Here is a 26,911-nt window from a genome sequence, read left to right as displayed (position 1 = left end):
GGACACACAGAAAATGATTCTTTTCTAAATCAATACAATTTCTCAAATTTATTTTTCTTAAAGAAGTACTTCTAATCTCTGTCAAAAGGGAGGTGAGGAAAGATCCTCCCTCCCTTGTAAACACTGAAATACAGATCTGAGAAACCAGGGTCGACACACACAAAAAGTGCATTTTACAAAATTATCAACTAAAATATATTTTACATGAATTATGCTCCATTGAAATTCTACCAGCTGCATTTTCAGGTTCGAAAAAATATTTCCACATCTAAGAGATTTCAAAAGCATTTAAGTTCTGGGCAGCAGACCCTGGGAGGAAGGACCTTGATTTCTCCTGCTGGGTGGGGCTGGGCTCCTAGGTGGCAAGGACCCAGCACCCTGGGAATCAAATCAGCAGGCTCCAAGACTGGCTCTTCAGAGCCCCTACTCTGCCAACCTCTCCTACTGCACAGCCCTCCTAGACCGATGCCTTCCTCCAAACAGCTTATTCCATTCAAGGGAACCTGAGTCCCTTCTCTTCAGGCTTGGGATTGGGCTTTCCCTGTGTAAATTCACTCAAGCATCCAGGCCTCCCTCACCTCAATGACCAAGCAGGAGCAGCCCAGTTTTCTCAGGAAGAGCATAGGGTCAGGATTGCTGGAGTGCTCTCAGGATTCACTTCCATCTTCTCCAGACCTGGCCTGACCGCCCCCCTCCCAACCCCCCAATGCCACCTACTCAGCCTGCTGGGTCCATGTCTGCCCATGTGGGGGTAAAGGACCCAGTGCTGCCCTCCTTGTCTCCTGCCCCCAGGGATGTGCTCACAAGCAGGCTCCCAGTACCAGGCCCAAGCCACACAGGGCTCTTCTCCCTCCCCACAAACTCCTCTTTGGTACAAACAGGGAAGAACCAGGCTGCTCCAGCCCTCCCACAGAGAACTTCATGGTAGGGCCTAGCTCTGGAAATGACAACAGGGGGCTGAGTCTCCTACTCTACTCTGGGGAGCAGTCTGAGAACAGGTCCCCTGGGCAACAAGAATAAAAATGGGGTCTTTAGTTCCTAGAGTGAGTGGCTGCAGCTCAGCAGGTCTGCGGACTGATTCAGTGTTGTTTTTTCACTGGGATGTAAATTAGTGCAATCTACAAAAGACTAGGGTGAGGGGTGGCAGGGCAAGGGGAACACCAGTGTGGCCTCCCTTCCCTACATGGAGAGTATCTTTGAAGAAGTATTCAAAGCTCTGAAGCCCTCACCTGAGTGTGCAAGGCAGCCCATGAGGCTCTGGGTCAGTTCTGCTGTGCACTGCACAAGGCCTGTCAAAGCTGCCCCTTAGAACCCAACACTGCTGCTCTGCAGGCCACCCTGGCCGAGGTGGTACTGTCCTACACGCAGGCAGTATACGGGGAGTGGGAGTGCCAAATGGTGACAGTGCTGATGGCCGTGCTGGAGGCCCTGACGGGTGCTGAGCAGCTCTGGGACCCTCACATTGCAGCGCCCTGGGCGCTTCAGTGAGCTCTGCAACATGCTCAAGGCCATGCTGCAGAGGAAGACAGCCTGTCGGGCGCTGATGAGGACGAGGACCAGGCTGAAAACGACGCTGTCGCTATAGAGGACGCTGGTGAGGCCATTCCTGCCCTGGCAGCTGCGGCTGGGGAAGACGCTTTCGCCCCCTTCTTTGCTGGGTCTTTGCCATTATTGCTCTGCAAGACGAAACGGGGCTGCACAGTGGCAGGTACGTCCTTTGCAGTGGGGAGTCTATTAAGGGCCTGGGTGCTGCCTCAGACCAGTTTGTGTCCCACCTGTTCCCCATCCTGCTGAGTGCTGCCTGGGAGGCAGACTCCGAAGTGTAGAGCAATGCCATCTTCGGGCTGGGTGTGCTGGCTGATCACAGGGGCTGCCCTGCCCAGGAATACTTCCCCAAGCTGGTGGGCCTCCTGTGGGCCCTCCTGGCATGGGAGCATTGCAATCGTGTCCATGTTATCTTATCTGTGGGGCACTCACCCATCTACTGATGGCCAGTCCCACAAGAAAGCCAGAGCCCCAGGTGCTGGCTGTCCTGCCGCATGCCCTGCCACTGAAGGAGGACTTGGAGGAGTGGGTCACCATAGGGCACCGCTTCAGCTTCCTATACCAGAGCAGCCCTGACCAGGTTGTAGATGTGGCTCCTGGACATCTGTAGCCTCATTCAGGCTGATGACAAGATCCCACCAGACACCAAGGCTGCAATGCTGCTGCTCCTGACATTCTTGGCCCAACAGCACACTGACAGCTTCCACTCCACTGGGCTCACCGCCTGGCGATAAGGCTCAGGAGCTCCAGGCCATTCCGAGCCCTCACCTAGACTGTGGGCTGCAGCTGGGCCAGAGAGAACAGCCTTCTCCGGGCCCAAAACCACCTCTCAGCCCAGTTCCACCTCATGCCTTACCAGATTCTGGGGTCCCAGCCCTGCTTGCTGCCTTATGGGGCTGTCCCTGGGGCTGGATCTGCTATGCTGTGGGACAACACAAATGGACTCATGACAACATATTGTAATAAAGGCAGGTTTGATTTCAGGTGGGTGTAGCTTGAAGAGTCATGTGTGAAGTTCTGCAAGAGGTTTCCTAGAACCTCCAAGTGTAAGGCATGAGGAAAAGTCTTCAATAAATCAGGTAGCAATTTTCCTTGCCCCCTGTCCCCCACCCCCTCCTAGCTCCCTTTTGCCCTCCCAGACATGAAAAACCCCATGTTGATCAGTTAACTTCAGGGAAGCCAGACCTGCTGGGTGGCAAACAGGAAGCTGACACCCATGACTCTGAGGGCCAGGTAACTTGTCCCAGCACCAGGGGCTATTGCAGGGGCAAAGGAGGAAAGCCAGGGAAAGGCCCTGAATCCAGGAAGAGGAAGTCAATGCTCTGGAAGCCAGACTCTGGCTCTCTATGCCTCAAAGGAATGAGCTGGGAGCAGTACTAGAATCTGAAAGAGGCTGGTCCCAGGCTGATGGGGAAGCAGCAGGTCACAGTGGGTGAGGTAAAGCTGGCTCCCACTATCCCTTGAAGGGCCCAGAGGAGGATAAAGAATGGCCTGTTGGGCCTGGTTCCTGAAGGACCTCCTCCTCCCCCCAGGGTCCCATGCCCCTCAAGCCTGGCCCAGGCTCAGGGAAGACTGCCTTCTTCAGGAGTCTCTGCCCAGGGACCACAGAGAGGTACGCTGGACCAAGCTGTGGGCTCTGATGCTTTTCTTATATCCCTTCCCTCCCATAAGACCCGGAACCCACAGGGGCCCTTGCCCTCCCCCCAAGAGAACCACAGGCCAGCAACCTCGGGTCCCTGTGGCCCCTTAACCAAGTGCTGTGCTTCAAGCAATGCCCCCTCGCCCGAGCCCCACTTGCCCATGGGCAGGAGGAGGCTACTGGGGGTTTTTGAGGATGCGGCCATGGCGGAAGTCATAGACGTGGCGGCAAAGAAACACCAGCTCAGGGTCCGTGTCCTCGGGTACTGTGCGGTGTGGCGGAGTGGAGTAGTCTGCAGAGGGGGGCACCAGTGCTGTCTTTCGGCTGGGTAGACCCTCGCCTCTGCGCTTGGCCATGGCACAGAATCTGCAGTGACACATCATTCACCTTTATCAAAGCCACCTTTGCAGAAAGACCTTCCCTTCCCTGCTCAGAGAGCTGAAAAGTAGCCTTCGACCCCCCACTTGGGCTGGTCCTGCCTCACCTGTCCTAGGGGCTACACCCTCTCTGCCAATTGCCAGTCTGTCACTGGGGAAACAGACCTGCCAAGGCCTCCCTCGTGACCACCTGCCAATTCTCCTCGGTATTTTCTGAGAGCCGTACTGTAACTACCCCCAATTCTGTCCAACCACTCTGCCTCAGACAAGCAACAATTATTTTTTTCTTCTAAAAATATTAGATGGCAGAAGCAGGCTGTAAAGAAGAACGTTCTGGGAGGTCAGGCCCAGTGAGATTACAGGCAGCCCCCAAATAGCCCTGAAGAGTCTGAGGGGAGAGGCTAGCCAGAGACACAGGCCACCACCCACCTGCAGTACTCTGCAAAGGTCAGCACATAGCACTTTTCCTCGATGCAGGCCACACTGTTCTGGTCCTGATGTCTTGATGCAAAGACTTCATTCTGCAAAGGCTCAAGGGGAGAGAGGAGATCAGTTACCGGGGTTGGAAGCACTTAATTCCAGGGAAAAAGTGGACATTAACGCCAACCCCTCTGCTGAGACTCCTGACCTGAGATCACTCCAGCTAGTGCCCAGAAAGCCGGGGAGCTTCCCTGGAATGTGGGCCTAACATCTCCTCACCTGGAACCCCAAGGCATTCCTCCCAGATTCTGAGGGAGCACCTGGAGAACCCAGGTAACCCCTCCAGCCCCTCGTTAAGATTCCTAACCCCCAGCCAGGGAAGGAGGGGGAGTCAGTGTGCATCTTCCCAAAAAGTGCCAGAGGGACAGAGTGAAAGCAGGCTGGGGGGGGGGGGGGGGGGGGGGCGGGGCAGCAGGAACCACAGCCAGAGGGCATTACCACTTCTAGCACATCACTGGGTATGGTGCTAAGGAATGTTAGGAGCAGTCTTTCTCCCCCTCCCTCTCATGCTGCAGACAGCATCAAAGGGGGGTAGGTGTGCCACTCCACTTCCCCTAACTCTTTGAAACATGAATTGGGGAAAAGAGGCTGAAACCCAGGCCCTTCCCCAAGTTCTCTTGTATCCAAGGTAACAAGTCTAGGTACTTGACTACCCATGGCTGTCCACCCAGTATCACCTCCTTATGCTACAACATCTCCTTCTGCCAAACCCTGCCTTCCCCATTCCATTTGCCTGGTAACTCACCTCGTGCATGCTGGGACTGCGGCCTCCCTGTAAGTGCTCTGGTCTGTAATACCACAGGAGGCTCATCATCAGCTCTCCTGGGGGTACAAGAGAAGCAGTCAAGGCTTCAGCTGGCAACCCCAGAGTTATTTCGGCAGGCAGGCTGGCCACTTGCCCTGGAGGCTCATCCAACTTCAGTACTGGGCCAGTGCTGAGCCTCTGCCTCAAGCCAAGCCTGGCATTCAGAAGCCTGGAATGCCATTAGGTATGAAGGGAGAAGGGGGGAAAAGCAATGACAGGTGAGGAAGGGGGGGAGGTGCCCAGGTTCTGGTGGCTAGAAAGGTTAATGAGCTGATGCAACCTAAGCGACAAGGCCGTCTGTCTGTAGCCCTCGGTAGCAGACAGACCCCGGATGAGTGGAAGGCAAACTGTGCCAAAAACACGGGAGACCAGTGCCAGGTCAAACTCCAGGAAGGGGGGGTACCTGATTCAGGATTCTCCCAGAGGGCAGAGATCTTGGCCACATAAGGTGTAGACGTCTTTCGTGGGCCTGACTTGAGGAGGACAGTATCCCGGACTCGAATGGTCTCTCCATGTCGCTCCACCGCTTGGTAGCTCTTTCGAATGGCTGGTTCTGGTTCATCCTGTGCAATAAAGCAATGATATAAAAAGGCTTGTGTGGCTGCACCGACTACCATACCCCAATAACCGACTCACTCCAACCCCCAGCACTGGGTAGGTCCTCAAGCTTCCTAATGGGATAGTCCAGGTTTGGCCCTTCAACCACCACTGTAGGTGGTGTAGCCTTAGGTAAATTAATTACTACTGCTAAGCTTCAGTTTCCTCATCTGTGAAATGAGGATAATTATAGGAACATGGGGTATGTACCTCATAGGGTAGTGGTAAGGATGAAAGCAGATAATGCATGTAATTAGCACAGTTCTGGCACCTCAGAAGTGCTCAGTAAATTTTAGTCAACATTCTTTTCATCATCCCAGATGTTCCTATATCACTGATTTTCTCTGCCTATCCCAGTTTTCCATATACATACTTACCTAAAAAGCCTCTATGAAAGATATGTTTTATTGATTTGGGAGAGAGAGAAACATTGATTGGTTGCCTCCCACACAGGGAATTGAACCCACAACCTAGGAATGTGCCGAGTGGAAATCGAACCCGCAACCTTTTTGGTGTACAGGACAACGCTCCAACCAACTGAGCCACCTAGATGAGTGAAAGTCCTCCATTTTAAAATCCAGAATAGAAGGGACAGCATGAGCAGGGATGAGAAATGAAAACACTTCAGATAACTTCCCTGAGAGTCCAAGACAGAGATGGCAGCCACCAGCTGTCTGTGTGCATCCTCTGACCTCCCCGAGGTGCACAGTACAGGATCAGTACAGGACAGGGGAGCAGGCTGGGCCAGCATGACTGGTTCCTGGAGCACAAGTGAGCTGGAGCCCCTTGTCATCTTTCAGAGTAGCTAGAGCCAAGATTCCTGAGATGCAACTCACTTCAGGTCCTACGTCCCCAATGTCACCCTCTCTTCCCCCATCAGCTAAGAGTTGGTACTCACCAAGACATAGACCGCCTTCTCACAGGCAGCCCCAACAGGTACCCAGCCGTTAGTGCGGCGGCGGCGATGGCGGCGTGGGCGTGGGCGCTGGACACGTGGTTGCTTGGGGTGGCTGGGCCTGCGGGCAGCCTTGCTCCTCACAGTGTGCCTACAGCTGGAGCCTGTGCGTAAACCTGACTTGGAGCCACTAGGAGGCTTGGCGCTTTGAGGGCATGCACGGGCTACTGTCTGAGGCTCTGAGGTGGGTGTCTGAAGATGAGGGACGGGCTCTGCTGCAGGTGGCACGCTGGGCACAGGGCATCCCAGGAGGGGGTGGGCAGGTGAGGCTGGGTGGCCAGCTTCTGGAAGAGGAAATTCCAGCTGGCCCAGGGACCTGCAGCCTTCTGGGAAAAGGAGAAAGAAGGTCAGGACAAGTAAGGACAAGCAGTAACCCCACCCTGGCCTCTCTGCTTTCAGAACCTGCTCCTATTTTAATTCTAAGTGTGAGCCCAAAGGCTGCAGAGGTGAAAAGTTGGGTCAGGGGCCTTTAAAGTGGATTGTCAGAGTGACTAGCCAAGGGTGTTTCTTGACCTTGGAGACTGGGCCACAGTCATCTCCATCTCCCCTTCTAACCTGAAAGAAGGCGGTGGATAATGGGAACAGCTTTTCTAGCTCTGATTTAATCTCCTCTAAAGCTTCCACAGTGCTTAGGAGCAGAGGAGCTGGAATCAGACAGCTCAGGATACGAATTCCAAACCTGCCACTTAGTTGTGTGACCTCAGGCAAGTCCCTTGACCTCTCAGTGTCTTGCAATAGTAGTAGTTGCAAATATGTAGTCTGTTCTAGGTATTTTTCTTTTATATATATATATATATATATATATATATATATATATATATATATATAAATAATTTATTTTTTTACAGAGAGGAAGGGAGAGGGATAGAGAGTTAGAAACATGAATGAGAGAGAAACATCAATCAGCTGCCTCCTGCACACCCCCTACTGGGGATGTGCCTGCAACCAAGTACATGCCCTTGATCGGAATCGAACCTGGGACCCTTCAGTCCGCAGGCCGACGCTCTATCCACTGAGCCAAACCAGTTAGGGCCTAGGTGTTTTTCTTCTCAATGTATTAACTCACCTCATCCTTACAACAACCTTATGAGAAAGAGACCATTATTCCTATTATACAATTAAGGAAACTGAGACATTGAATAGTTATTGGCTTGTCCCAGTCACGTGACTAAGGAAGTGGGAGAGAACCTTTCGCTCCAAGTCTGGCTCCACAGTCTATGCTCAATTACATGCCAGGTGGCCTCCCATCTGTAAAGTGCTTTAGAACTGTGCTGGCACATGGTGCTTCCACACGGTCCCAGGACAAGCGGGTAAGGACCTTGGGTCCCACAGGTTAGGTGTCCAGACTTGGAAAGTGGTCCAAAAGAGAAGGAAAAGCCCAAGAAGAAGCATATTCTCATTTCTAAGAACTCCAACTCACACCAGAAGCTGAAACAACCAGTCCGGTCAGAGTCAACTGGTCTATAAAGTTGTTTTATAGACCCCCTACAAGAGGAGTGTGAGGGAGGGGAAGCCTGGGAAGGCCTGGCCTCTCACTTCACCAGCAGCAGGGCCAACCTGCCAGCCAGGATGGCTCTGGTCACCTTGTTTCCACTCAGGAGCCAGGAAGGGAGCCTGGAGAAGCATGTGAGGACACTGCTGCCAATTTGGGGGAAGAGAGATCACTGTGGGGGTGTCTCATCAGCTGTATCACGAGCCTCTCAGGTGTCTGGGTCTTGCCAGGAAGGCAGACACCAAAGCCACAGGCCCTGCGAGCACCCTGTCAGTGCCAGGGAACTCTGTTCTTAGAGTGTGCCCACCCTATCCACCCCTAGCAGGGTGATGCTAAGCCTGGGCACTTCTTCTCTTTCAAAGCCTGTATAGCCAGGGTAAAGCTGTTCTACTGCAGCTGGCATCACCTACTGGACCTTGTAACCCCCACCCTTTCTATGAATGCTGTACTTGGCTGGCATGCAGATGGTCTGGGCTCCTGGAAAGTAAGGAATTCTAGCTTTCTTCAAGGAGGACAGAAGGGACATGGAAACAACTTGGCAAAAGCCCTAAATTTTAATAACTTGCTACTCAGAGTCTAAGATTGGCAATCCCAATGGGGAGGGAAGAGGCCCCTCCTGTCCCCTCCACCACAATAATGCTACCTATGGCAGCCAATGCTGTCAGGCCAAGAAATCTCTCCATAGACAGTGGGGACAGAGCAGGGTTGCTAAAAGCTAAACACTGGCCCCTTTCCTGGAACTGCTCCTAGGCTTGGGGCACAAAACAAGGTAAGTCCTCCCCTTCCAAAGCCCCCTACCTCCCATGCAGTAGTACCTCAAGGAGCCCACAACCCACCCTCCTGGGACAGTGTCTCAGAGACTCTCTAGTACATCCCATCCTCAGGAAGGCTTACCTGCTGCAAAAGGCATTTTGTAGGAACAGCCGCCACAGGTAGTGCCAATGTGGGTAAGAGAAGGGGGCAACATTTCACAGATGCTATAGCCATTCACTTCAGCATCCTCACTGGAACAGTAGTGAGAACCCCAGGGAGGGTGCAGGAAAGGGGTGCCCGCAGGCACTGAGCTCGGGGCCACGAGGGGCCCCTCGGTAGGTGCAGCCACAGGGGACAGCTTGCCCTCGGGGAGCATGGGGCATGGGGAGTAGCCCCCACACTGCAGCCCATCTTGGCTGCAATACAGATAGAAGCTGCCTAGCGCAGTGAGCTCAGGCCGACCACACAGCCCACTGTAGTCGGCGGGGTTGCCAGGCATAGGCAGGAGGGACAGCTGGGGTGTAGGGAAAGAGGGCTGGTGCAGTTCCTGCTTGGGGGCAGGTGACTCCTCTCCTGGGCGCCCAGGCTCTGGCTTCAGGGCTGCCTGTCCACCCATCAGCAGGGGCAAGTGGGGGCGCAGCCCTAAGGGGCTCTCCAGAGCCTTGCTCAGGGGCTGGTAAGGTAGCTGGCTGGCTGGTCCATGAGGCGTTGCAGATAACCATGGCTCCTCAGGGCACCCTTGCCAGCTGGGTGGGCTTGCAGCCTCCCCAGAGCCAACCCCCTGCTGGGCCTTGGGATAGTTCTTGCCATTGACTTTGGCCCACTTTGGCCTCAGAGCCTTCAGTGCTGGTGGCTCAGTGGAGCGCCTGTCTGCTTCTGTGTGGGCACGAGGTGGCCGCAGGGGTAGCTCCCGCTCCTGGCTCAGCTTTAGGAAGGCAGCTGCATTCAGGCTGGCCAGTCTCTTGGGAGCTAGGTCACCATCTCGGCGGGCACCTTCATCCGGTGCTGGCTCTGGGGACAGATCCCGACTTTCTCCTCCGCGGTCCTCCAATCGTGGCCGCTTCTTGGAGGAAGACCAGCCTCCAGTGGCCCTGTCACGGTCCCGACTGTGGTGGTGGTCTCCGCCTCGACTGCGGCGGCTGCCCGCCAGGCTGCTGGTGTCCTCCCGCTCCAGCAGCAGGTTATTCAGGGCCTCGGCATTGAGGGAGGCCAGGCGCCGCTTGCGGGGCTGGGTGAGGCCAGTGTCCTCACTGGATGGATCCGGGCTGGGGGGTTTGGGAAGGTCAGGGGGCAGCTCATCAGCCTCATCTGCACTCCTTGGATCAGCCACATTTTCTAGGCGAGTCAGCAGCACTTTGCAGGCCTTGGGCTTCTCAGGAACCAAGGGACGCTTACGCAGTGGGTAGTTCTTGCGGCGCCCTGTGAGGTGCCCTGGGCTCTCAGGCATGCCTGGGTCCATACCCTCTGCCCCCTGCTCCATATTGCTGCCTTCCATTTGCAGGGGCTCCCGGCGGCCAATGGGGCCCGAACTCAGCATGGGAAGGGACTTCCTCCGAGTGTGTGTCATGAAGTACCTCCAATCTGCAGGAGAGAAGGAAGGCAATAAGAAAAGCCTGCCCTGCCCTGCCCTGCCTTTCCCCCCACTGCAGCCTATCCAGCCTCACCTACAATAACTCCGGCCTACCCTCACCCATTTCCAGCCTGGATTTTCACGGGATCCTCTTCCACAGTGCAAAAGTTCAATGAGGTCAGGGTATCAGCAGCTGTGCAAGGAATGGCTGCCCCATTCTTCTTTTATTTTTTAAATATATTTTTATTGATCCGAGAGAGGAAGGGAGAGGGAGAGACAGAAACATCAATGATGAGAGAGAATCATTGATTGGCTGCTTTCTGCACACCCCCTACTGGGGATTGAGCCCACAACCTGGGCATGTGCCCTTGACCAGAATTGAACCTGGGACCCTTCAGTCCTACACTCTATCCACTGAGCCAAACCAGCTAGGGCTGCCCCATTCTTCTTTTAGCCTAGGGCCCTTCTTTGAACTAAGCCCTGGGAGAGCCTACAGAGCAATGCAGGCCCCAGGGTCAGCAGACAGGAGCAACTAGGAGCTAAGCTCTTAATTCTCTGATTGTTTTTCTCCGGCTAGCTGCTCTTCTCTAGCCAGGAAGAGGCTCTGAAGACACTGAGCCAGGAAGGGGGCTTGGGTGGTGGGAGTCCATCTATTTCTTCAAAAATATTACCAACCCCCTCCCCCTTGATGGGGCTTCTGAGACTGGCCATAGGATGATACGGAAATGGACAGTGAGGAGTTGAGATGAGGAAGCTGCCTGCCGGGCCATGGAGGAGGCAGAGTCCAGCTTGTGAAGACACCCTGCTGAGCATGTAGGGCTGACAGCTATAATCTGGTCTTGCTGGAAAAGCCAAGGAAGGGTGAAAGCCTGGCTCTGAGAAGTCGGTGGTCAGGGGAAGTTTCAGCCAGCCCTAGGAGCCAGACCCACCTTGACTCAGGGGATTCCAGGGAAGGGCAGCCTAAATAGTGCTAGTGCCTAGGGAAAGAATGTCAATAAAGCCAGGTCCAGCAATTTTGGGGGGAAAACACAGAGACCACACACTAGTGTGGTACATCTTTAACTCCTCCAATAGCCACTAAGAGCTGGGAAAAGAAAACATCATGGAGAAGAACTAACTCAGGAGGCTAATGGGAGCTGTCTTATTAATCCTGCCCTATTCTGCAGGTCTTCTACCTGATAAGCAAGACTCCAGGCAAGAGGCAGGATGGCCCGAGTACCAGGAAGCCCAGAGCCCCTGACAAAAAAAAAAATGCCCATGCCCAGGCACCATCCCCTAACTTTGCTTGTCAAACACTTCCCCTCATCCCCAACATACCTGGGGCAGCCTGGACCCCATTCTGGGAGGGAGGCCAGAGCCAGGTGTGCACTAGAAGCTATTATGGCCAAGGCAACAGAGTAGTGGGGAGGAGAGTTGTCGGTGGTCAGAGACTACTGAGTGGCTCATTCCTCATATACTCCCTAACCCAAAGCAAGGTGCTGCCAAGTAAGGTGCCAGATTAGGCTCTGCCCTCCCTGGTACCCAGCAACCCCCTCCCCACCCAGTAGGCCTAGGCTTTCCAGCTTTATTTTCCCACTGTAATTGTTATTCACACTCACTCTACCTGGGGGGGGGGGGGGGGGGAGACTCCTGCTGGGCCAGGATTTAACCCTGAAAGTCCCAGGCCTAAGGGCTCCCAGGGATTCCACAGCCCTTCCCAGCTAGCCTCAGTGGCCTTGGGTCAATGGCTGGGGTCACTGAGTATCTACTCTCCCGAGACATACTGCACTAATTGAGACAGAGTGCTCAGTAAACCAGGGCAGCATGGGTGTCCCTCATCCCTGAGAAAGAACGTGGAAAACTGGAAAAGAGAAACAGCATGCCCAGGGTTGCTCTGGCCACAATGTGGGGAACCTGCCACTGCCCAGAGACCAGACCCCAGGCATGACTCACAGTCACAGAAGGTAAATCCATTCATTCCTGAAGCATAGACAGGAGAGGTCCTAAAAAATCCCAGGCATCTGCTAGACTCCTTTAGACTCCTGCTTCTAATCATGGTGACCACTCATCTCTGTTTGCTCAGCATGCTGATTAGCAATGTATTCTTTCATGCTTAAAAGCACCCCACTTACTTATAACTCACGAGCCCTTTTCTCAAATGCAGGACACCCCTGTGCCAGAGGTGGAGGAGCAGCAACAAGGAGCAACACATCTCTATTTCCTAGGAAAGCCTAGACCCAGCCCTCTCCCACCCCCAGAGGGCCTGTAGATGGAGGACAGTGAACAGACCACACAGCGGAGCAGGGGCCAAAGCCCCTAAACAGGCCCCAAGTTACCAGAGGAGTCAGGCCTGAGAATGGCGGGGAGCCAAGGCTGAGGTCACCTAGGCTTGTGGCCTTTAAGGACATGGACAAATACAAAGCAAGGAGGGGGTGGATGGGAAGGAGAGAGAGCACAGGGCGGTGCTTTCAAGCCTGGAAAACGAAAGAGCAAAAGAGCTGAGGGGAACTGGTCTGTCCCTACTTCTGCCCTGCCCTGTAGAGTAGCCCTCTCTTTACATCCAGTCCCTCAGGGACACCCACTGGCCCCCTCCTGCCTCCAATCCCTCCATACTGATGCCCTGATTCTCTGGCTGACTATCCAGGGAAGCCTCTAAATCATAGAGGACGAGTCACATTTCCAAATCAAGCATAAGAGCCTCTTGCTAGCCTCCCTTGATTCTGCCAAATCCCGTCATCCACTAAAAACACCCAAGGCCATCAAAGGCACATTGCAAAACAATTCTTAGCTTCCATGTGGTGCCTAAGGCTGCAATGTCACTCATCACCCTGAGAAGAGGCAGGGGTCTCTACTGCCTGTTTCATTGCACTCCAAACTGAGAGCAAGTGTGAGTCATGCTTTGAAGCTGGGGCTACAGCTTCCCCCTTCCCCAGATGGGACTGGGTGGAGGGGGCTCCTGGCCTGCAGGGGGTGACCCAACTCCTTGGAGAAAGAAAATCCTGGAAAGCAGTAGGCTTGGTTCCCATTCCAGCTCTGCCAATCCTTCTGCTCTCCTGCCCCTCCCACTTATACACCAGCTCAACCAGGAACTTGTCTAACTGCAAGAGACAGGGTGCCTGGGTTCTCCCAGCATTACCCTCTTCCTCTCTGGGAAGCCCTGTCTTCCCAGGCACAGGCAGTCCAGGTCCCCTTGGGGGAAGGTTCCTAGGAGGGATTTCCCAGGGCACATTACCACTCACTTAAGATCATGTCAAGCAAGCTCTCGCTGAAGAAAACCAGCCTGACTGTTCCCAGCTCTGAAGAGCAAATAGCCTACTACCATGAAGGATGGCCAGCAAACCACATGTTCAGTCCAAAATCCCAAGTGTACTCTATTAAAAAAAAATATTTTCATTGATTTTTAAAAAATTATTTTTTATTGCTGAAAATATTACATATGTTCTCCCTTTTCCCCCATTGACCCCCTCCAGCCACCCCCAGGTCTTCAGCATCCTATTGTCTGTGTCCATGGGTTATGCATATATGCGTACAAGGTCTTTGGTTGATTACTTCATTGATTTTGTGAGTGAGAGAGAGAGAGAGAGAGAGAGAGAGAGAGAGAGAGAAAGAGAAAGAAAGAAATATTGATGTGAGAGTGAAACATCAATCAGCTGGCTTCTGCATGTCTCCTACTGGGGATGGAGTCCACAACCCGAGCATTTGCCCTGATCAAGAATGGAACCAGAAACCTTTCAGTGCATGAGAAGATGCCCAACCAACTGAGCCACCCCAGCCAGGGGCAAAATCACAAGTGTACTCTAAAGACAGCCAAAGAGCCATCTCAGTCCCAGGCACATCAGGTCTCGAAATCAAGGGGGAGATCAGGCCCAGCTGGAGTGTCAAATAAGAGTCTGCTGGGGGAAGTCATCTCCACAGAAATAGAAAGGGAGGACTGGTCTTTGCCCTCAAGCTGCAGCAGCACTGCGCACCCACTCCACACCAGCCCAGGTGGAGCACATCCAAGGGGTGAGCAAAGGAGAGCCAGAAGCTTGGAGAAGTATGGCCTGTAGGGCTCGACTGAGGGGAAAACCTGAATAGGCAGTTCCAGAGGGCAGAGGCTGGTCTATGGCAGGAAAAGCCTCTCGGCCAAGGTTCTCCCTTTACTTACCCAGCTCTAGGTCACACTCCCACCCCCAGACTTGGGGCTCTGCCCTACTGCCCTTTCTGAAACCTTTCTTATCCACTGCATTTTACATTTTGCTTATTAGGCCCAGGCCAAGTAGCTCAGTTGGTTAGAGGGTCATCCTGACGTGCCAAGGTTGTGGGTTCAATCCCTGGTCAGCACACATACAAGAATCAACCAATGAATGCATAAGTGGAATAACAAATTGATGTATCTTTCTCTCCCTCTTTCTCATTCAATTTTTAAAAATTTTACTCTTAGGGCTTTTTGATTTATTTTTAATGGGAGTGGCGTATTCAAGAGGATCTTAGATAAAGACCCACTTGGTCACCGGAGAAAGGTCCAAGAAGAGCCCTGACTCAAGCCACCTCCCAATTATACCTAAAGCCACACAACTGGTACTAAGTTAAATATTGCCTTCCTCTGCAATCTCTCTTGAAATCACCTCCCGCCTCTCCCGAAGGAATAACACTTTCTCATGAGCACTGAGTTTCTTCAATCTTCTATCAGAGAAGAGCAAGAGCACAAAGGTAGGTTCCTGTTCATTTTAATTTAGTTGATGCTATTTCATGAGAAAACAGAGAGGGGAAGCTGCTGAAATTCTTATGATCATGTAAGTACAGAGATGTGGCTGGTATCCCCAAGAGCTGGTAGAGTAAAAAGAACCAAACCTTTTAGTCAGGCAGACCTGGATTTAAATGCCAGCTCTGGCCCTCAGAGCAACTTTCTTCTCTGAACTCCAGATTCCTCATCTAAAAAGGATACACCAAAATGAACCTTACTTAAAAGTGATGGTAAGGATGATAGAGTCACTGTGCACAAACCTACAAGGGTAGGAACCAACATCCTTCCCCGCTTCCAAACCCACAGACAGAGGTGGGTCTGCCCTGGGCTTCAGTGGTTCCCCACAGTAGGAGTCAAACTTCCTCTGTGGGAAATCTGAAAACCCAGGGTGCACCTCAACTCTGCTCTGCTACTAGTCCACTGAAAACCCAAAAGTGTCAACCTTAGAGATGGATGAAGACACTGCTTCTTTCCCATGCAGGACCCACTGTGGGATGAATTATGGGAGGTTCAATTTATAATACAGCAAGAGCACAGGGGCAAAAACTGTACCCCAAAAGACCCTGAACTACAACTCCACACCGAGAAACAACTACAGTGAAAGAGGAGCTCCTCAGATGCTAAAGGCCCAGGAATGGGATCAGAGCGTTTGCATCCTGCCTGTTCCCGCCATCTGACTGCCCCAGGGCCCCAGGGCCCCAGCTCCCTTGTGCCCATTCTGCCTTACTCACTACTTCAGGGTCTCAATTCACTATGAAATCAGGTTAGGATCCTACAAACACCTGGGCAGGAAGCAAGGGGCTCCCAACCGAAGAGAACTGGCCTGACCCCCCTGGACTCAGCTTGTGTTATACATGCCCTGAGGTCTGGCAGCCATTTGAAGAGCTGAGGCTGTCCCCCAGAGGCATCAAGCCTATCTACAGCCTGTCAGACCACCTGCTCCTCACACTTCACACTGGGGGATCCCAGGAGCCCAGTGACACAGGAGCAGCCCAGTTGGGAAAATCCATACCCACACCACGTGGGGTCTGGGGTGCAGCTGGCCCTGTCTTTGCCTACTCCTGTCCACTCTGGCCATCCCAGTAGGACAGCCCAGACACACAGGCCCAGAACTGCACCCAAGTATTCAGAACCTCCACTAACTCTGGCTCCAAATGCAAAACCAGACATCCCATCTCTTGTAACTGTAAAGCAGGTATGGGGAACCTTTTTTCTGCCAAGGGCCATTTGGATATTTATAACATCATTCACGGGCCATACAAATTATCAATTTAAAAATTAGCCTGCTATATTTGGTCAAACATTTTTGTTTGTTTTGTTAATCCTCACCCAAAGATATTCTTCCATTGATTTTTAGGGAGAGTGGAAGAGAAAGACAGAGAGAAACATCGATTAATTGCCTCCTTCATGAGCCCCAACCAGGGACCAGGCCAGGGAGGAGCCGGCAACCAAGATATGTGCCCTTGACTGGAATCAAACCCAGGACCCTTTGGTCTGCAGGCCGATGTTCTATGGGCTGGTCAAACATTTAATTAACTCACCTCCAATGCCCTGGCAGGGCCAGGCCAAATGATTTCTCGGACCTTATATAGCCCACAGGCCAGATGTTTCCCACCCCTGCTATAAAGGAACATAAATCTTAATGGGGAGAGAAGGGAGTTTTAACTCAGATTATAATAAAGTGGGACGCCCCCATTTTATGTAAGAATAGTAATTAAGTATAAACCTATAGGAGTGGGCAAAAGTAGGTTTACAGTTGTGAGTATTCAAAAGTTTAATCTTATATTATTTATTAATTTTTGTATTTTCCATATGAACAACTATAAACCTACTTTTGCCACTGTATATTAACATTAGAGTTGGTGGAATCTCCTCCTCACTGGAAACTGCCAGTGCCCTACTTGTAGGGCAAGGTCCTTCCTGCAGGTAGTGGGCTGAGAGAGAGACAGTGTACCCTCAGATCTAGACATTGATGTATACACACAGACCCCTGAGCTAGGACAGTGGGAAGAGAGCATTGTATTTTAGTCATACAACAGTGCTCTGCCTTAAGAAACTCTAACCTGACAAATTAGAAAGTAACCAGGTACAGTACAAAACTAGCCTTTATGGCTTTCTCTAAAGGTACATCCCCTTACTTGAAGAAATCTGCCTTCCCCTAGCTTCTTCCCAGCGCACAGCTCCTATATGGCCGAGGCAGACCTATACCTGCAGGTGTGGGTCCAACTAAGCCAGAGCACCGTGGCTCATTCCCAGACCTATGGCACCTCTGTGACTTTTGCTCAGTCAGCCAACATTCGATGACCACTTGGTGCTGGAATCCTCTTGGTGCTGCTGCTAATCCTAGTGGGCTTGGTCAATGAACTGAACTTCTCTGAGCTTTGGTTTCCTTGTCTACCCAACGAGGTTGTTATGAGGATCAAGTTAAATAAGAATGTGTTAAGTGCCTAGCAGAGTGCCTGGTATACAAAAGGTGCTCAATACAAGCTCATTCTTTCCCCCTATATTTCAAGTATTAGGTTAAGTGCTGAAAGAAAAATGCAAAAAAGCCTAAGAAATTGGGAGCTTTGGGCTGGTAGGAAGACAGAGGGCAAGAGAGTGTAACAGGGACTGTGATGAAGTGCTTGGAACTCAGTGGAGAGAGCTCTCTTCCCACTGCAGCTTCACAGAGGGCACACTTGAGCCAGAACTTCATTCAGACAGAGGTCCTCCTTCATGCCAGGTGTACTGGCAGAACAAAAGCCCAGCAGGGGCCCTGACTGGTTTGGCTCAGTGGATGGAGTGTCGGCCTGCGGACTGAAAGGTCTGGGGTTCGATTCCCGTCAGGGGCATGTACCTTGGTTGCGGCACATCCCCAGTAGGGGGTGTGCAGGAGGCAGCTGATCGATGTTTCTAACTCTCTGTCCCTCTCCCTTCCTCTCTGTAAAAAATCAATTAAAAAATATATTTAAAAAAAAAAAAAGCCCAGCAGGGAGTGGGCAGCACTCTGAGAAATTGGCTTCACAAACATTTGGATGCAGGAAGGGCAACAGACAAAAGCTGAAGTCTTTTTGAGGCAGGAGACAAATGCCCCTTTCCTCAGAACTCAGTCCTACTGGTTCCATGAGACATTTCAGGGACGTGCAGCCTGGCTAAGCTTCCTCAGACCCTCCCACCTAGAACCAGCAGTGCCCAGGCTGAGCCAGCAACAAATCTCCTCCTGAAGGAAGACCCATTTGTTCTGGGCAGTTAACAATGTGGGATAAATAAAACAGAAATAGGGCTGGGTTCCCCAAAGCTCAGCAACAGCTCTCCGCAGAATCAGGTGGAAACCTCATGTTACTAATGCACCATTCTTCAAAAAACACAATAGCTCACCAGCCTGCTCCAGGCCCATGCCCAGGAGTGGCAAAGAATATGTGTTGGTTTAACCGCCAGGAGACTCCAAGAACTAACAATTTAGATTTCTAAGAAGGCTTGCCAAGACTCGAGGTGCTCTCTTGTCCTGAACAGAAGAAACTGTCCAGCCAGGCAGAGATGGGAGCTCTGCCCTCAGCATCTCCAGCAAGTGTGTTAACCTCCTGAACCAACCAGCCATGAGGAACAAGACCCAAGACAGGCCTTCCCAATGCTCCACCAGCACAAGCAGAACCACAAAGCAGAGCCTACCAGAGTTATGGACACCCAACTGAGTATCTTACAACCTAACTAATTAACTAAGTTATTAGTGCCACCACCATTAGGATGTAACCTCTATGGGGACAGGCAGGCTCTGTTTTCCTTACCACTAAATCCCATCCACAGGACTTAATAAGAACTTAATCAATGAAGATCTGGCTGCCCACCTGTCCCATCCCATATAATATTTCTACTCTAGACCAGTGGTCGGCAAACTCATTAGTCAACAGAGCCAAATATCAACAGTACAACGATTGAAATTTCTTTTGAGAGCCAAATTTTTTTAAAATGTTTTTTATTGATTTTTTACAGAGAGGAAGGGAGAGGGACAGAGAGTTAGAAACATCGATGAGAGAGAAACATGGATCCAGCTGCCCCCTGCACACACCCTACTGGGGATGTGCACGCAACCAAGGTACATGCCCTTGACCAGAATTGAACCCGGGACTCTTCAGTCCCTAGGCCGACGCTCTATCCAGTGAGCCAAACCGGCCAGGGCAAGAGCCAAATTTTTTTAAACTTAAACTATATAGGTAGGTACATTGTTATTAACTTAATTAGGGTACTCCTAAGCTGGCCTTTGCTAAAAATGTCCTCAATCTGATTGAGGTACGTTCGCTGAGGTCGATCCCTTCCAACTCTCCCATCCACACTCGTCTTGTATACTTGTTTTAGGCTCTGCTTTGTGGTTCTGCTTGTGCTGGTGGAGCATTGGGAAGGCCTTTCCGAAAACCGACTTCTGCGCATGGCCCATGAAGTTTCAATTGCACTGTACATGCGCGCCCGCACGTGGTATTTTGTGGAAGAGCCACACTCAAGGGGCCAAAGAGCCGCATGTGGCTCGCGAGCCGCGGTTTACCGACCACTGCTCTAGACTAACGGCATCACTTGGAGCCCAGGACAAGAAACTCTGACACTCAAACTCTCCCCATCCCCAGGAGCCTCTTCAGTGTAAGCCGAAGTTCAATAGGACTACTTCAGGAAATCTCTTATATTTACACTGCACAACCCTCTTTCACTACTATCCTCTTTCTTCTCTCTCCCAACCTGCCCAGCTATCTTTTCAGGATTAATAGGCACTTCTAGCCATGAGCTGGCCCATCAAGTCAAGGCCAGGGACCTCATTCACTTCTTATCCCAAACCATTAAAAGAGCAAGGCTGGTGCTGGAGGCACACGTCTATCAAGACAAAGAATGTCATGAATTCTAAGGTGAACGCAGTAGCAAAGAACCAGAGCTAGCATTCTCAGTCCTGAATCCCCTACGTGTGCAAGGTAGGGAATTCCTGATCCACCAGAGGCTTCGGGTATAACCGATGGCTCATGTTTGTCAAGCACTCACTATGCGCCTGCTGCCAGCTAAGCACATTACATTCAGTCTCATTTATCCTCACAGGATAGTTATTTACCCCATCTGAAAAAGGAGAAAACAGTGGTACAAAGAGGCAAATTCTTTTACCTTCTGTACACCACCCCTGCAACAGAGGACAGCTGCTGGGTCACAGACCAACATTCAAGTTCAACTTGCAAATTCAATTTTGTTTTTCTGTGCTGTTTTAATTATTGGCATAACACATTAACAGTTTTTCCTAATTTTTCATCTTAAAGGAATTGAAGGTGTATTCCAATTAAATGGCATCAGGGAGCTACAAACATAAACATAATTTTACAGACTGTTTCTACAGAAAAGTCTGCTCAAAGAGCCCAATAAATTCTTACTAGTATATGCCCTTTTTTAAAAAAATATATTTTTTTATTGATTTCAGAGAGGAAGGGAGAGAGATAGAAACATCAATGAGAGAAAAATCATTGATCTTGGTTGCTTCCTGCACACACCATACTGGGGAATGAGCCCACAACCCAGGCATGTGCCCTTGACCGGAATCAAACCCGGGACCCTTCAGTCCGCTGGCTGACGCTCTATCCACTGAGCCAAACCGGCTAGGGCTTACATGCACTTTTGAAAACAAACCCATTTCATATCCTAGAAAGGGTTTTGCAAAGGCTTCAAAAGCATCTTGTCTTGATTTTACGGTAAATCCAGAAAAGTCTAGACTTCCCTCCCACATCTAACCACACCTCTTTAATCAGGTACAATATCCTTCTTCCAGCCTGAACTGCAATGAAGACTGACATTTGGTCATACTCCAAACAGCCACCTTAATGTGAGAAGACATAGTAACTGCCCCTTGGCCCCCTCCCTTGGGACCGAATAAATCCAAGTCCTTTCAATTTTCTCTGAAGATCATGTCTTACAGTCATTTCATCAATTTTATAATTATTTTTTACATTATGTCCAAACTGTATGAACCCCTCCAGGCACACAACAGGGGACACCCGTCACTTTGGAGGAGGGTCTATAGTGGAAATATGAATCTTCCCTTCTGGCATACTTGTCAGGATATCCTGGCATCAAGCAGCACCCTAACACCTTTCCCATGATTTCTATAAAGATCCTCTAAAAACGGATAAATCACCTTTACACTACTTGGCCAAGTAAGAATGTGATTAATAAACTGAAATCCCCCCAAACATTTCAGACAGGTAGCGGCAGTTGGAAAAGGGCCTAAGTGTAGTCCATCCTTCTCTGCAGGCAGGAAACTGAAAGCTGCATCGAGGGAGGGTGAAGGGCCCAAACAGGCAGTGGAGATGGACTGGAAAGTAGAAGCAGTCAATGCCACTCCAGGTGAGATCCCGGGGTCACTAAAATCAGAAATGCAACAGGTCACTTTGCCTTAACTGAGGACAGGGAAGCACCTTCTCCCAAACCCTAGAAAAACTGATGTGAGAAAGATGTAGACCCCAAATTCCAGCCTGCATCCATACTGTTAATTAAGAAAAGTCACTTGTCATTTTTTTTCATTCATATAACTTGGTCATTGTGCCATGGAAAAAAAGTTCCCATTTTACATCTCACAGAGGCTAAGAGACAAACCCATTCTTTTATTCCTGGTAAATCAGGCCTGCAGAGGACCTCAAGGACAGTTATCTTTCGGGGGGGCGGGGAGGCACGGACACTGAATCAGGTGAATAACCAACCACTCTTGCAGGTATATCACACTGGTATGGACTCTGGATGAAAATCCTTCTCAGGGCACAACACAAAGTCCTGGACATAACTGCCCTGAGGCCTGCTCACCAAACCTACAATTCTCTGGTCCCCAAGTTTCTAGACCAAGTTGCCTAAGGCAGGGTACCAATTCCCCTCACTGAAATCCAAGGGCCCTGTTGGTTGGTACTCAGCAGCTCTTCGTCTGGTCCTGAGTAGGCCGGCTGCCACTACTCTTCCTCCGTTAGCCGGTTTACTGCTCATTAGTGGCCATACCAGGAGGTGAGCAGGGGAAACATAAAGGAACTGAAATTCAAACCAGTCCATTTTACTCCAGTTAGGTGCCTCCCATAAAACCAGGCCAGATTTCATCATCCAGGTCCTCTCTGTCCCCTGTTCTGGGGAGACCGAAGCAGCACAAAGGCCAGGAACTGTAGAATCTCAGGACCCCAGGCGTCAGAGCCAGTGCTTCCAATCATCATGAACTTTTGACTAAACTCTGTATTTCCCATCTTTTCAGAGTAAACAGGCACTTCTAGCCATGAGCTGGCCCATCAAGTCAAGGCCAGGGACCTGCAGAGCAGGAGTGCTGGGTCCGCCCTGAGTATCAAAGCATACTCTCCTTGTCCCTCCAAAGCACATCAGCAAGTTCACAAAGCAAGCGAGTCCTGCCAGATTGTGCTAGCAATTCCCATAAATACTTAGACTAGGGTAGTGCTGCTTATGTAAAATGCTTCCCCATTGAGAGATGCTGCTTTATTTACATTCTTCCCAACCCATTCATAAAAAGGAGGCCCTTTAATGTTGGGGCTGTCTGTATAATGCTCCATAAACCTGGCAGCTTCGGCTGGCAGCCTTAGTTCAACACAGGCTACTTCTAAATTCCAGAGACATTTTTCCCTTAAGATTTTTTTTTCTCTTTAATGACTCACCTTGCAACAGGGCACTGAGGCCAGATGTTGCCCAAGCAAGGCCAACAGGAATAAGAACAGATAAAATAAAAATACACAAGTCCTCCTGAATATTGGGACAGAGAGGTAGAGATGAATGAAAATAAATAAATTGAAAAATCTCTATAGAACTCCAACGTAAAGTAAGTATATTGGTAAGCTGAATTCCTTTCAGGTTTACTGAAACTTCCTTTATGGATGTCAAAATGCTCCCCAACTTATACCCCTATATACCAGAGAAGGTGTGGAGGGTTGTTTTTTTTAACCCCAAAGAAAAAGTTAGAAGAGGGCTCTTTCTGGTTTTTAATTTGGATGGCAGACGAATAAAAAAATAGTTATTTTCTTTGCTTCTTCATAGAAGTATTTCAGGGTTTGTTGGATCTAAGAGGGGCACAATTTGCTCAGGGTGAAGAAACTCAGGGAAATCCCAGAAAGAGAGGAAGGGCTATGTTCTAGAACACACAGCAAAAACAGCCGGAGTAGCTGAGGAGAGAGCCCAGGAACTACATTCTGATGTAGCTTGTCTCCTGCTACAGAAGCAAGGAGGAGAGAAGTAGGAATTTTTTTTTAATTGACGGGGAGCGGTCTACATTGCCATGGCAACTGTGAGGGGTAGCCTTCCAGCTTGGAAGGGAAATGCTGATCCATTAATCATCAAACTGGGGCACAAAAGGGATGTTTGGGGGAAAGGGGATGGATGCAGAATTTATTTTTTCACTGTCTAGACTCAAACCAGTCACAGTCCTCATTCCTATTTCCCCCATGGTCCAAGGTTGATGGTAAACAAAAACTGAAGTTCTGAGGCAGCTGGGATCATAGCTCTCCTCTCTGAGGGGTCCAGTATGGGGCTACCTCCCATGTCAGCAATGCCCCTATAAACACCTCATCCAACACCAGTGCCCAAAGTCCCATCCATGGGTCAAATCCAGGAATCCTTTTCTTTTCTGTTGTCAGAACCCTGTTTTCTCCCAATTTACACCCAGGATTGAGAAGAGATAAAACATATGGATTCATTTAGCATGGACAACAGGAAGATTGCATAAGAGCAGCAAAGCCGGGTGAAGGGAATGGCCTGGTGAGGTAGGAGAAAAACAGGATTATAGTCTTTTTCCAATTCATATCTCTGTGGTGTCATGTGAGCAATCCATGACAGATTCTTCACCAGCCAGAATATCAGAAACAGCTAAATTTCCATTTGTTCCCCATGCTAAAGCATCCCAAAGATGCCCCATCTATAAACTTTTGACAGAAAAGGTTGGAAACCACACGAAGGGCTCGACACTGAGCATTGCTGGGAAAGCAGAAGGGAAGTCTTCCCTCTGTTCCCACCCAACTAAGCAGTCAACTGCATTTACTCATTCAATAAAAGCAATAGCACTCTACGGGGGCACCACACACACACACACACGTTTAACACTCAATATTGGCCTGGAGTGGTCTGAGTGACAGGGAGAGGATGGAGGAGTAGGGTTTAGGCTGGAGGAGAGGAAGGTAAAGGGCTCTTCACTGGGGACAACTGTGGAAAGCAGCAGGAACAAAGATGCAGGGAGATAAATGTGGATGACATGGCTAGAGGAGAGTTAGGGGAGCTGTCAGGGATCAGGCTGCAGGAAAATGGGAGCCACTGCAAGTCCTTGGATAGCGAAGTTACAGGGGGAAGAAGTGCTTTAGGAAGAATGACCTAGCAGCTGTGGACAGACTGGGTCAGATGGACCAGAGGAAAAGGGAGGCCATGACAACACAGGTCTGACACTGGAACAGCAGGACAACAGAAAGGAAGAAAAGGAGGGAGATATAAAAGACAGAAACTCTTCACTGGCCAACCTCTCCAGAGTAAACCCTCCTAAACACTTGAGCTGACTGACATGAGACTCCTGCCAGGTAAGAGCCTGTCAAAGAGGAAAATCACTGTTGTGGCAATTAATTACCCTTTACATCCAGTGGCCAGACCAGGTTACCCTCTTCTTACTGCCACCAAAAGAAATCACACACTGTATAGCTCCAGACCAGGCACGAGGGCCTTCATCATTCTCCGAATCTTAGACATACAATTAAATTATCTCAGAACAAACTTTAATCTCTCACATGAGGTAACACATCTCATCCCACAAGCCTCAACTTCACTCAGGCTGGGGTCTAGACCCCCCTGGGGAAGATGGAGAGTGGGCATAAATTAACTCCATGCCCATACTAAGCAAGGCTGACAGGCGGCTTTCCCAGAGTGAGATTACAGCCAACCACAGCTGGGAGCAGCTCTTAACCAACACCTATCTGAGGTGGGACTCAAACCCAGATTCTCAGCAAAAGTCTGCATTCTATACAGCCCGAGTCTCCCCGTCTTTGTGTTCCCAACTCTTCCATTTGGGGATCACATGGGGGGGAGCTCTGAGTGGGTTTTTACAAATGGGAAAACAGCATCCAGTTTAGAGATGGTCGCTGGTGGGGGTCAGAGGAACTCACAGCTTAAGCCACTGGTTCCAAAGTGTCCTCCAGCTGGCCAAGTACAGGGCTGCCCCTCCAGGACATGTTGTCCCTCTGGGGCCCTTTTGGGGAAGACATGGGATGGAGAAAAGTAGAAAGTAAAGTCCCTCAGGTGGCACAAAGGAAAAGGACTGCAAGCCTTTTTTTATCTAATCATTAAATTTCTGCCTGGATTTATAAACAGCTTTTCATTTCTCTATGTGGATACCTTCTTTGGCAAAAAAAAAAAAAAAAAAAAAAAGTGCCGAAAGCAGTGTGGATGGATTGCTGGAGCACATCTTGCAGTGTCTCCTAGTCCCCAATACAACTGATCTGTCCTCTTAAAACTATCGACAAGGGGTGACGGGGAGATGTCCCAGGTGGGATTAAACCTCTGCCCGTGGGCAGACTGCTTGCTGAAAGCCTCATTCCTGGCAGGCTCTAGGGGTTCACAGGGCTGTTGCCTAGGTGAGTTCAGCAACATCGTCGTTACCTGCCAGGCCCACCGAATTGGCTCCCTCACCTCTGCTCCTGCGCCCCTCCACCCTGACCGGGTCGACCCCCACTCTTCCTAGAACCTCAAGGCGATCCGCGGCGGGAGCGGTGAACCGGTGCCACAGCTCCTCCCGGCGGGCACCCCGGCCCCCCGCCGGCCCCGGGGCAGAGTACAGGCCTGTCGCCCGCCCCTCGGGGTGGGTCGTTCGGACCCGCTCCCCTCCCCGACGCCACCACCTGCGCCCGCTCCGGCGCCGCCTTTGTCCGGCGCTTCAACGCCGAGCGGGCCCCTTGGGCCCGACCTGACCCGGCCCCAGAGGAGCGGCGGCGAGGCGGGCAGGGCAGGACCAGGCCGGGCCGCGAGCACGGGGTCCTGCTGTCACTTAGAGGCGGTCTGACAACTTCGATCCCTCCGCCCCACCTAAGACTCGGCCGCCGCTCGGCACGGTCCCCGCCGGGCCTCCCGCGGCCCACACTCGCTCCTCGAACCGGTTCCCTTCCGTCTTCGGCGCCTCCCTTCCTCTCAGTCCGATCCGGTCGGGTCTACACTACCCCCCGCCCCGGTGCGGCCCCCGTCCCCTGCCCCCCATCCAGCAATAACCGGTCAGCTCCCAGCGCGGGAGAGCGCCCCCCACCCAGAGCGGGCAATCCCGCGGCGCCGCCCCCGGCCTCGGCCCCTAGCCTCGGGGACCGCGATGGGGGAGGGGGTGCGGCGGGGGAAGGGGGCGCGGCGCGGGGGGGCCGGGGCCTCGCCGCCCGCGCACTCGGAGGCGAGCCGGCTACGCCGCGGCGAAGAAACAACCGGCGTCCTCCCGCCCTCCGCGGCCCGGGACGCCCGCGCCGCCGCCGCACGGCCGAGCTGCCACCCTGCGGCCGCCACCCGCCCCGCCCCCGACCATCGAAGCGAGAGGCCCCCGGGGGCTGTCACCTCGAAGCGTGCCGCGCTCCCCGATGGCGGGACTGTGGCGCCGGACCCCGGGGAGGGAGGCGGCGCGAGTGAGCGGGCGGCCGCACCTGCTTCGCGTCGTCCGTCCGTCCGTCCCTTCCCGGGCTGGCGGGGGCGGCGGCGCGGCGCTCTCGGTGGGGCGCGCTGACGGGCGGCCGGTCATCTCCCCTTCACTCGTCCGCCTCCCTTGCTCGTTCTCTCCTGCCCACTCGCCCCTTCCCCCCTACTCGACCCCAGCCCTTAGCTCACCGGGACGGTGGCGCGGACGGCGCGGCTCTGGGCGCCCGCAGGCCCCAGCCGGGCTGGAATCCGGCGGCTGGAACCCCCCGGGGGCGCTCAATTCCCGGGCTCCACGCTGCTGCGTCAGCGCCTCCTCCTGGGGGCCGGGACCGGGCGGGCGGAGCGGGGGCCGAGGCCGGGCGGGGCCGTCGGGGGGG

General features: G+C 51.9%; 1 protein-coding gene across 7 annotated transcripts; it reads right to left on the bottom strand.

Moving 5' to 3' along the window:
* Positions 1–20: 20 nt before the first annotated feature.
* On the bottom strand, positions 21–26,911 carry BAHD1 (bromo adjacent homology domain containing 1). Of its 7 annotated transcripts, none has more exons than XM_036297332.1 (7): positions 26,724–26,911; positions 8,785–10,224; positions 6,342–6,724; positions 5,250–5,409; positions 4,787–4,863; positions 3,991–4,091; positions 21–3,550 (listed from the first exon to the last, which is right to left on the bottom strand). In XM_036297332.1, exons 2-7 carry the CDS (start codon positions 10,208–10,210, stop codon positions 3,361–3,363), a joined length of 2,337 nt encoding a protein of 778 aa, XP_036153225.1. In that variant the 5' UTR covers positions 10,211–10,224; positions 26,724–26,911; the 3' UTR covers positions 21–3,360. The 7 variants fall into 7 exon arrangements, with proteins under 7 accessions (XP_036153225.1, XP_036153206.1, XP_036153196.1 ...); XM_036297313.1 differs by lacking the exon at positions 26,724–26,911 and adding an exon at positions 26,457–26,695 and having other exon boundaries at positions 6,342–6,721; XM_036297303.1 differs by lacking the exon at positions 26,724–26,911 and adding an exon at positions 26,457–26,694.

The sequence above is a fragment of the Myotis myotis genome, unplaced genomic scaffold (genome assembly GCF_014108235.1).
Source record: "Myotis myotis isolate mMyoMyo1 unplaced genomic scaffold, mMyoMyo1.p scaffold_m19_p_1, whole genome shotgun sequence".
In the NCBI taxonomy this organism is placed as follows: Eukaryota; Metazoa; Chordata; class Mammalia; order Chiroptera; family Vespertilionidae; genus Myotis; species Myotis myotis.
This window is presented reverse-complemented; position numbering and strand designations above follow the sequence as displayed.

Bases quoted from the DNA above. Each gene is read 5' to 3' on its own strand.
- BAHD1 (XM_036297303.1), bottom strand. From the start codon at position 26,637: ATGACCGGCCGCCCGTCAGCGCGCCCCACCGAGAGCGCCGCGCCGCCG. The intron at 5,410-6,341 runs GTGAGTACCAAC...TTTATTGCACAG, and splicing joins AGAAGGCGGTCTATGTCTTG to GATGAACCAGAACCAGCCAT. The intron at 4,864-5,249 runs GTACCCCCCCTT...TTGTACCCCCAG, and splicing joins CTGGGAGAATCCTGAATCAG to GAGAGCTGATGATGAGCCTC.